General features: G+C 32.8%; 1 protein-coding gene across 1 annotated transcript in view; it reads left to right on the forward strand.

The window, feature by feature from the left end:
• Positions 1-12,137, forward strand: part of LOC106832509 (disintegrin and metalloproteinase domain-containing protein 18-like) — a 187,463-nt gene that overhangs the window by 47,103 nt on the left and 128,223 nt on the right. The window contains exon 12 of the mRNA XM_070499714.1: positions 9,967-10,062. Within this exon, the coding sequence (XP_070355815.1) occupies positions 9,967-10,062 (96 nt within the window). The remainder of the gene's footprint in view (positions 1-9,966; positions 10,063-12,137) is intronic.

Here is a 12,137-nt window from a genome sequence, read left to right on the forward strand (position 1 = left end):
GATATGTTATATTACATGGCAGAAGTTACTTTGAAGAAGTAAATAAGATTATGTATCTTGAATAGGGACATTATCCTGTGTTATCTGAGTAGGCCCAGTCTAGTCACATGAGCCCTTAAAAACAGAGAACGTTCTTCAGGTGAAGTCAGAAAGATGTGGCAGAAGGACAATCACAAAGACTTGGAGGGTGAGAGGGACTCAACCTGTTGTTGCTGGAGGAAGACACATGGAAGCACAAGAAGGAATGCTGATAATTTCTAGGAGAAAAGACAAGCCCTTGTCTGACAGCTGCGGAGGAAACAGGAACCTCAGTCTTGTAAAAACAGGACCAACAACCTGAATGAGCCTTGAGGTGGATTCTTTCCAGGAGCCTCCAATAAGGAACATGGCTCTACTGACACCTTGATTTTATCCTTGTGAGACTGTAAGCAGATGACCAAGTCTAGTTTACCTATCTGAACTTCTGACCCATAGAAACTATGAAATAACTGATTTGTGTTATTTTAAGTTGCTGAGTTTATGGTAATTTGTGACAGCATCAATAGGGAACTAATACATCTTCCAAATAAATTACTCATATGCATTCACGGTTCAGTCTGTTTCTGGGGTAACTGAAACCACATCAGCTGGTACCAAAAGTTACCATAGGAAGCAGACCCTCAGGATAAGATTCTGCAAGTGGATTTCTTCCTGGCCAGATGGTAAAATGTACACATTTCTGGGTTTGAGACATTTGAATAGATGCACTTTAGAGACTTAAACCTTCATATTCCTTAGAACCCCCTTAGCTGTGAAGTGACTGCTATCCCCAGGATGGATGAGAACAGCCTCACATTGCCTGGACCGTGCAGAGACATTACATGAGATGGATATCTCACAAGATGATGCTTCATCTTCTCCAGATCTGTCCCTGCCTTCTCTCATTGGTTCTAGCCCAAGTGAGGAAGTACTCTCTGCTGTTGGACTAAAGAGATTATTTTTTAAAATTTGTAGAATTTGCAAATATGTATGGACAAGACCATGGAGAACATTCCAGGAGTGGATGTTAAAGATGTTGACTCCAAGATATTAAAGTGTAGGCCTTGATAGTGTATTTGTTGATAGGGGAAGCTCTCTGGTGAATGAAGATTTAATACCTTGGCAAAGAAACCCTAGGCCAGTCTTGATTTGCTGCTGGGTGGATCACTGAAGATTGGAAACAATCTGGCCTATGATAAATGAGGTAGATATGCCAGAACTACTTTAACAAAGTAATATGAAAGGAGTCAAAAGTTCAGAGTGGTGGTCATATTATAATAGAAAATAAGAATAAAAAATCCAGCATCCAATTATTTGGGTGGCCCAGAGAACACTCCTTTTGCTAAAGCAATGAGGAAATGCCCTCATGCTAAAGCAATGAGGAGGTCTTAACATTATTTAAAATCTCAGTGGCAGCTTTCTTCCATAGGCTAGAGTTTATGGTTGAAAGTGCCATTATGGAGCTGGGCATCCTGGTGTCACTAGGGATAATTGAATTCCAAAATGTCAGAGGCCAAGTGGCAGCACTTAATCATAACAGTCAAGGTGGATGTAATTCAGAAGAGATGCATAGATGACAACTAGTGATTTTGCCTGCGTGGGTTTATACGGAATGGTTAAGAGAGATCTGGGTAGTCGATGATGATATTGCTTGATGCATATAACTAAAAATTAAGAAGAGATGAGCAGAGGACCAGTGTCAATTACTACAAGTGGAAATTCACAATACCTTGCTAAATTTCCTGATCCAAGACAGTCTCAGAGCCAGAGCTCATTGTTCAAGTAGAGGACGAGACCTCACAATGCCCCAGTAAGAATATAAAGTAGCAATTCCCTCAATCATTCCCCCACAAAGTGACCTACAGCTATTAACTAGAAAAACTGTACGCTGGAGAAAGGGGAATACCCGGATCATTGTAGAATGATTTAGTATAGAATCTTTGCTCGTGGTGCTCGCATAAGAGGACCCAAAACACCATCATGGGTAGAGTAGGGGTATAGAGAATTCAGATAATACCCTAAGTCCTTAAAAAAATCCATCTTACAATAAGTCCAATGGACTCATTGTCCTAACTTGTGGTCATTTTGCTAGTTCTTTGGTGACACATTGTGACGAGATACTTAAAAATTGACAGACCCTCACACTGTTCCCCCAACCTATGGAGTAAAAGCTATAAGAATAGGAAAAGCCAAGTGGAAACATTCAAAACTACCAAGATAAAAATTAAGAAGGAGTAACATATCCTGGAAGAAGCAATCAAAAAGGAAAGTAGAGAGTAATTTGAACTATGTGAAAATGAAATGAAATGAAAGCCAAGATCATTACAAAATGATTGGATGCAGAATTTGTACTAACAGTGCTGCTGACATCAGAAGACCCAAAACATCATCATCATTAGCATAGATTCTGTAGCCAATCATCCTGCAACCAAATGTAAGTTCTTTGTATAAATAAGTTAATTAAATGGGTAAGCCCCTACTAACACTAGTAAAGAAAAAAATTCAACAATAACAGTAAAGATAGAACATCACTATAGATCTTATATAATATGCCACTAAAATAATAAGATGATATCACAAACATTATACTAATAAATTTAACAACATAGGTAAAATGGACAAATTCCTTGAAAAATAGCATTTACAAAAACCAACACGAATAGACATAAAATGTGAATAGCTTTATACATATTAAGGAATCATATCTATAATTTCAAAACTTCTCATCAAAGAAAAGTCCACGCCAAATGGCTCTAGTGGTGATTTTTTTGTAAATTAAGAAACTATAGTAATTTTATATGTCATTTTCTAGAATATAGAAAAGAGGTAATAAGGCCTAACTCATTTTTTAAGAATAAAATAATCTTGATAAAAACATCTGATGAGAATATCTCAAAAATGGATTTATATATGTCCGTATTTCTCATGAACACAAAATCCTCAGTAAAAGATTAACAAATTGAGTGTAATGATGCACACACACACACACAAACACACACATTGTATCTGACTAGTGGGAATTCATTTCAGGAATAAAAGAAAAAGTGATTATCTCAGAGGATAGATAATAATCTTCTAGTAAACAGAGAATAGAAGGGAACTCACTATATTTAAGACAGGGTATCTTTAAAATCTTATAGTTAACTTCATACATAATGGTCTTTATCCCTGAGGTCAGCAAGGAGGCAGTGATGCCCTAGTGGGATCTTTTCCACTTAATATTGAATGTGGTAAGCTAGCCAGCAAAACAAAGCAAGAAAATGTATAACAATTGGAAGGGCAAAATTTGTCATTAATAATAATATTATTGTGTACAATGAAAACCCAAATAATCTAGAAATAAATTATAATTTGCATGTGTAAGTGTATTTAGTAACTTCATTGTTTACATAGTCAGTCAATTCACAAAAGTCAAAAGACTTCTTTATATCAGCAACAATATTAGAAAATAAAATTTTAAAATAATAGCATTATAATAGCACCAAGAAACATAAAATGTTTAGGAAGGTATCTTAAAATATGTGCAAAACCACTAAATAGAAAACTGCAAAGCACTGCTAAGAGAAATTATGGAAGGACTTAATAAATTCAGGAACATGCCATATTTTAAGATCAGAAGAATTCATATTGATGAAACGTCATTTTTTTCCAAATTCATCATCCCCAGTTGCAATCCCAAACTATATGCTAACAGGAATTTGTGTATGTGTGTGTGTGCGTGTTCATGTGTGTGTAGATAAACAAGTTGGTTTTAAAACAAATGGAAACATGAAAAGTGTAATATTAGTCAAGGTATTCTTGAAAAGGAAAAAATTTGATGCACTGAAATTATCAGGCATCAAGATTCAGTATAAAATTATAGTGATTAAGTCAGTGTGGTGTTTGTGCATGGACAGACACATATACAAATCAAACAGAATGAAATCTAGAAACAGACCCACAAACACATTGTCACCATTTTGTGACAAAAAGGACATAGGAATGCTGAGGAAAGAATGTGTTTGCAAGAAATGATTTTGAAACAATTAAATGTATACAAGAAAAAGGTCTTTGCCTATTCTAGTAATACACAAAACCTAATTCCACATGTACTGTTTATATATGTGTGAAAGGGAAAACAAATAGCAGAAAACATAGGAGAATATATAATTTAAAGTTTTTCTAAATCTCATAATTTTCTAAAATTAACTTGGATTTTGATAAAATGAAATGTCAGCGATTGAACACACCATTAAGAGAGTGAGGGAGCAGACCACACAATGGGAGAGAAGATATTTTCTTTACTTATATATGACAAAAGCTGTGTGTATGGATATATTAACAGGAAACCAGGCCAAGTTCTAAACCAACAGCATTAAACAAGAACTAAGCAATAGCTGCTACTGAAAAAGATAAAACTGATTAAGATGGGCAATATATTAAACAATGTGGCCAGTGAGATATCTCTAAAATATATAAAATAAAATACATGGAAATGCATACATAGCAAGAGTAATAAGGCTTTAATTTACTTCTCTCAGGCTAACAAACAGCTAATTAATCATAAAATGACATATAGAATCAATAACTAGCAAGCATAGTCTAATATTGAAGGATTTTATAACCAAAAGGGAATATGCATAATTTTTTAAATTCCATGGGATATTTTTAAAAGTCAGTCATGCATTAGACCATGGAGGAATAATTACAGAAACTGAAAATCTGAAAATAAGTATGACCCATTCTCACAGCATAATGAAACTAATTATTAACCTAAAAACACTGTTCCTGAAAATCCATCTACTAAGTAGGAGAAATTCTTTGTTTTTAAAGACATTTATTAGATAACGTGTTATTTTAAAAGAATGATGTAAACATCACAGTCCTGTTATTAGAAAAAATATTTTAAATCATAAACAAAATAGCCATTTTTAATCAGTATGAGCAAACTCGAAATTTTATAATCTGTGAAAATATCAATGCAATTGTTCAACCAGAGAGTTAACTTAGCAGGCCTGGGGCTGCTGTCTTTAGAAGGGCCTACTTGCAGGGTTGGTCTTTGGTTGGCATCTGGGAATATGTTGTTTGAAATGTTCTCTAGCTGATAATGTTGCCTTGCATCTTCTAGGCTGTTTATACGAACAATATGGTTTATGGTGGACACCTGATTTCCTTCTGGGTATCTAGGATTTTGGCGATTGTGACCCTCCATGTGGACAGAGGGTGTCTGTAAGACCAAACCCACATAAAAATGCTGAGCCTCACATGGGCTTCCAGAGGCAAAAACGTTTCATGCAATACCACCTTTTTGCTGCTGGATAAAGGATCACACTCAGTGTGTCTTCTCCTGGGAAGAAGAAACCACCTGTGTGTGTATTTCTCCAGACTTCTGATACGAGTTTTTCCCTTACTACTCCAGTTGTATATTCTTGCAGTGTTGCTCTAATAAATCTTACCTGTAAAGACAGCTATATGCTAAGTCCCATGAATGTTTCCAGCTAAGCATTAGATGTGTGTATGGTGTTGGAGACTCTGAAAACAGCAGTGGACTAATCATTGGCATACTTATTGATGTAAAACCAAGGAAACATTAAAAAAATGTGGAATAATAAAGAGAATACAGCTAGAGATGTGTAGAATATTTTATTTAAGATTTTATTAATACATCTGAATGTCTTCATAAATTTGCTGATTTTATAAGAAATGTAAATTTAAAATATTAACTCATAAGTCAGCAATATTACATTACTATGGAAAAATTGAATGTTAATAAATACAAAACAGTACAGTGAAGATTTAAAGCATCAGTGGTACATTTCTTTCCCTGAGTGTATTTGTGACAATCTAGTAGCGAAGATATAATCCATATTTGTTTAAAAAAATGATCCTCAAACTTTTTGAAATTTCACTTGTTAAAAATTATTGAGTACTCAAAAAAGATTTTGATTTTTGAGTTATATTTGATCTGTTAGAAATAAAACAGACATGTAAACATGTTTGTTTAATAATTCATTTTGAAAAAAGAATAAATCCACTACATGTTAATATAAATAACATATTTTGATAAAAATAACACATTTTGTGAAACAAAATAAAATATGCTAAGAACAGTGGCACTGTTTTGCATTTTTGCAAATCTCTTCAATATCTGGGTTTCATTGAAGATACCGAGAGTCTCAAATCATCTTCTCCATTCATTCCATTGTAATGTGAAGAAAGTTGCAGTAGGAAGAAAATACATCTTCAAACAAATACATAGTTAGAAAAAGGGAGGAAATTTTAATAGCCTTTCAGAAAACTGTGCATATTCTACCTTGATACCACACCAAAAAAGCTAGTTGCCTTGTCAAATCTGAAGCCAAATTTATTGGATTTTTATACCCCGCTACATTAAAATCTAGTAGTTTATATTACACTTAAAATGGACCTTTTCCCCATATATAATTTTATCTGTGCATTGCATGTGTGTGGGTGAGGGCATAAAACAGAGCTTCCACTTGTCTAAAATGGGGGGGGGGTATTTATGAAGATATATGTGTCAATGCGATTGCGCCAAAGTCCACTTGGAACACATCTGTAGTTGAATAAGTTGGATTTATTACTAGTTTCATCAAAGGAGGACATACCATGGGGAGCTGTGGTACCTCTCAATAAGAAGGTGTAATTACAGGATCTGGGCTCACGTTAGGTGTCTAAGGGGAGAGTTTAAGGAATCTGTACTTTGCTAGATTAAATGCTGTCAGAAACTAGGGGTCCATCTATGACTGGGTATTTTAATAATTCTCATCTAGAAGAGGAAAGACTATACCGATGCTAACCTTGACACTGGTAAAGCAGCAGGAATCACTCCTATTAGCCAGGATAGGAGGTGTTTGGTCATTTCTGTGACTTGGACAACTTTCAAGTTTTACCTGTATTTGAACATAATTAAAGAGTGGCCTTGCTTTTTTTCTTCATTCATCTTGATTAAAGATATCGACCTTCTATGAAATTGTTCCTGTTCAACAGCAGAACACCGCAGCCCATCTGTGAGAGTCGAGTCAGCTCTTAGCAACTCCAAGGCCCAGCTGATATGATTAGGCCAGATCCTGCATCTCAGGGATGCTTCTCCCCTTCTCATCGGGAATGCACTGGATTTATATATAAACACTTGTGACATTAACTATTTCCATCCCAGAAATAAATTTTATATATAACTTTTACATATTTAGATTGTTAGATCACTTGATAGATATAAATGTTGATAAATAAATAGATACTGATATATAGATGTCAACTTTCATTTCTTAAACCAATGGCCCAATATCACAGGGAATGAAATTAAACAGCCTCATAGAATGTTTTGGTATTTTACAAGGCAAGATTTCCCCCAAATCAATTTTTTAAAAAAAATTTCTTTGTATTTTTCCTTCGTTCTCCTTAAGTAAACTTTCAAATAAACCTTCTAAGTAACATTATTATTCATGGAGTATTCTAAATACACCAAACAGTCAATCCTTGCCCACTGATACAAACTATATATTATTATAAATATCATTAGACTACCCAGACATTCATTCAATCAACAAACATCTGTTGAGCACCTAGCATGTACCAGACACTGTCCTATGTGCTGGTGATGTAGCAGTGAAGACACAGACTACCTATTCACTTTAATTTTCTGTATTGTTTGGGTTTTTGCCAATACTACCTTGTTTTAATCAGTGTGTATGTGGGTGTGCACAGTGTATTTAATTTGCTATGTATGATCATTGTTCCAAATTATTAAAATAGATGAACACACTTGGTTATACAGTGTTATGGTTTCTTTCTCAATCAGTTGTGGTAAGAATATGTTTTCTTCTTTGTTTAGTATAATAATCACATGAATAAATTTACTAAGTTTGCCTTCTTTGGGATAAACCTCAGATGGGCATATTTTCTTTTGATTATACTTATGGGTTTACTTGTTAATATTTATCATAGGAAACTTGCATCTATGTTTGTTACACTAGACTATTGTGTATGTGTGACTGAATCTTAAAGACTGCTAAAATTAGTTGAAAATTATATCTTTATTGTCTATCAACTATTTCAAATAGGAAGTTCTCAAAATGTGTTCGGTAGACCTCAGGGGCTCTCTAAGATGTTATTTTAATGTGAATATAGTGCAAAAGATGTCCAACAGACATTGGACTGTTGTGGATCTGTATACATACAAAGAAAGATTTTAAAAAAGCATTGGAAAATTTTTTTTAAAAAAAGATATTTTTAGTGTGTCTATAAGGTCAAAATAATTTTATTAATAATAATTAGACTTTATTTGCCTTTTTTACTGTGCTGTCATTTGCATGATCATGCAAAAGTAGTAGTGGATAATACAGCTGGTGCCCTGGTATGAATCAAGGCTAGTAGTCACCATCACGCACTCTAAAAAAAAAAACCCAATTTCTTTTAAGAATGTCTGTAATGAAACCATAAAAATAATCACTAATTTGCTGAATTTTAATCCTTGGATACCCTTCTTTTAAAATTCTGTGTGACAAATGGAAAGTATGTATAAGCTCTTTTCATGCATACCCACAATATATTCTCAAGTAAAAGCCCTTATGTTATTGAGTTACAGATATAACTAGTCACATTTATCATGGAAAATAAGTTTTTATTTGAAAGTACAATAGACAGGAAAAGCCGTGGTTACTCAGGCTTAGTTATCTGGCAGACATTTTCTTAAAAATGAAGTATGCCTGTTACTTCAAGGAAAACGAATTTGCTGCTACTGACATAATTCAATCCTTCAAATGAGTATTAGAATTTTGGAAAACTTTTATCCACCAACAGGAACTTTACGTTCCCATAACCTAAAGAACATTCCAATGATATTGGCAATAATATTAATAAATGTGAAGTTTTGATATTTTATAATGAAATATGTAAACATTTAAAAAATTTTCATCATTCCGTGAACCAATATTTTCCAAATAACCAAGACATGATGTTACAAAATTATATATGGGGAAAAGGTCCATTGATAAACATGGTTGGGAGAGCATTCTCATTCACTGTTCATGACAGAATGTATGTACACACACATACACTTGTATTATGACAGTGAACTTTGAATCATTACACACTGAAATATACAAAGTGATTGCCCCTGGGGAATCTGTGGAGTTTACCTGCAACTTCCACTTTTACTCTATATTTTCTATATTATTTCTAGGACGGGAATATTTGCAAATACATATCTATTTATCTATTCACATAAACACATGAAAAAGTGGAAACAAAAGGAAAATTAAAAATGAAGAAGAATCCCACCTTCATATTAAAGGAAAAGATCTTTGAAACTAGATTTTTGAGTAAAGGGAAATGATTTGATTAAAAAATGTTAAGAATATAAAAAATTAAATAATTGTATAAATGCAATATATTTATATAAAAACAAGAGTTGATTTGTTAACATTATTTAAATATCACCTAATTTGAATAACAGTTGACTCTCATTTACCTTGTAAAAATATATATGTATTGACACAATCCTTTTATGTTTATTTCCATTATAATAAAACATGGAACTGGATTAATATACTAAATGTATTTTTATTATATATATTGCCCAACTCTAACTTTATTCACAAACAGAAACTTCAGTAAACAAATTACTAAAAAGGCAATTGGGGAAAGTTTCTCTTGAAAAATCACACTTTTTCCCCAAGGATATATTTGGTAATTTATGAATTAACTGTGAAATGTTTTAGGTAATAAATATTACTATTTGCTATTTTACATGCTATTTATTTAGTTCTTATAGTTGTATATGCCTTTGGGTATTCTAGAAATAGTAAAATAGTAAAACTTCATTGAATATAACTATTATTGTATAATTGAAAAGTTGAACACAAGAGAGTATTAAATAGAAGTTAGGATTAACAAACAGCTTAATTATCAAGTGGTTAAACTAGAATAATATTTCTTATGAAATTTCAGGAATGTCAATTTAAGAAGTGCTGTGATTATAGCACATGTAAACTGAAAGGGTCAGTAAAATGTGGCTCTGGACCATGCTGTACATCAAAATGCGAGGTAAGTTTCCACCATTTATGAAAAGGAAATTGAACTGCGATAATAGAAGGCTATATTAATTAAATTAATGTGGAATTGGTAAAAGGAATATAGAAGTAATTCAGTGGAGCAAAATAGAGAGTGTGTAAAAACCCACCAGTACATAAGGAAAACTACTATGAAAAAAAGAAGGCATCTCAGATTGGTACTGATTATTCTATTGCGTTGAAACTACAGTTTACCATATTCTAAATTATCAGATAAAGAGTAGAACAAACATATGCATTACTATATCAAACAACTGTCAACTGCCAAGGAAATCAAAGTCAAATGGCAAACGACTGAAAAAACTCTACAACAATGAAAGTAGAATTGTTCAATGTGTACACTGATTGTCTACAGTAATTAAGGTAAATATAAATAAAAATAATAATACAATATCATAGAGCAGTCATCCAAATGGCAATCTTAGAAAAGAACAATGTTAGATATTGGCTAAGGAGTGGCACTAGAGATCTTTTTTGGATAGTGTTTGTGGAATTTTGAATTGCTATAATCCCTTTGGTGAGCAGTATTTGCATATCTCTGAATAGAGTGTAAATTATCAAGTTAATTGATTATCATGAGTTTCTCTCTTATGTATATACCCTAGAAAGTTGCACATGAATGGAAAGCTCAGGAAAGAATATTAGTTACAGAATTATTTGCAATAGCAAATCATAAAGGCAAATAATATTTATTGGTATTGGAATGGTTACATAAATTATTGTGCAAGAGTTAATAAATGTAGGCTAAATATATATGCACTAATATGATATTATCTTCAAGACATATGTTTGGATAAGAAAGCAAGTTCCATAATGCAAATATTTTATAATTACAATTCTGGGAAATTACATACACGTAAATATTCCGTGCATTCTTTTTTCCCAAATTTCCAATTAAGGTATAATTTATTATAGTAAAATTATTTTAGTGAATACTTCTGAGTATTATGACAATCATATTTAGTCTTATAACTAGCACTGCATCAAGGGATAGGCGATTTTATCACCACTTTCAAAAAATCCCCCTGTACCTCTTTGTCGTCAATCCATCCCTCTACCCACAGACCCTGGTAACTACAGATCTGTTTTGTGCATCTGTAAATTTGCTTTTGAGAAAACATAACATAAATCGAATCACATAATATGTGTGAACATTGTAATTAGGCATCTTAGCAAATACATTTGGGATTCATTCATGTAGTATTTATCACTAGTTCATTCCTCTTTTGTTGCTGAATAGTATTGCAAGCATTGTAAGGATGTACCACAGTTTGTTAATACCTTCCCCATTTGAGGGAGATTTGGGATGTTTTGTTTTTGATGACAAAAATACAGCTGCCAAAAATAATATTCATAAGCAGATTTTGTATGAATGTAGAGTCTTATTTCTCTTAGATAGATTCCTACAAGTGAGATTGTTGTGTCATATAGTAAATGTATATGGAACCTTATAGGACACTGAAAATCTGCTTTTCAAAGTGGCTCTACTGTTTTGAATTGCCACCAGCCATTTACAGACTTACAGTTGCTCGGCAAACTATGTGTAAACTCTAAAACTATACAACATATGGTTTCATTTTATCTCTGCTTTTGGTTTATTATCTATACTTCAAAAATCATTTTACAGGTTGCCCCACAGCTTACAATTTTTTGATTAATCAGTCTGATTTTACATAATATACCACTTCGTGTGCAGTGAATGGATCTTAGAATGCTCCTGTATGCTATAAACACAAAGTACATTGTTACTATTTTTGCTTTATATGTCTTTTATCTTTTAGAGCAAGTAAAATAAGAACAAAAAAGGAATTTTATAATTAACATCATTTATTCCATTTCTGGCTCTCTTTATTTCTTTTTGTAGATTCTGCTTAGTATTGTATTCCTTGTGCCTAACGACTTCCTTTTATTATTTCTTGTAATTTAGATCTGCTAAAAATGAATTCTCTCAGTTGTTATTTGCCTAGGGAAGTCTTTATTACTCATTCATTTCTGAAATATATATTTACAAGGTATGGAATTCTAGATTGAAAGGATTTTTTTTTATTT

The sequence above is a fragment of the Equus asinus genome, chromosome 27 (assembly GCF_041296235.1).
Source record: "Equus asinus isolate D_3611 breed Donkey chromosome 27, EquAss-T2T_v2, whole genome shotgun sequence".
Taxonomy (NCBI): domain Eukaryota; kingdom Metazoa; phylum Chordata; class Mammalia; order Perissodactyla; family Equidae; genus Equus; species Equus asinus.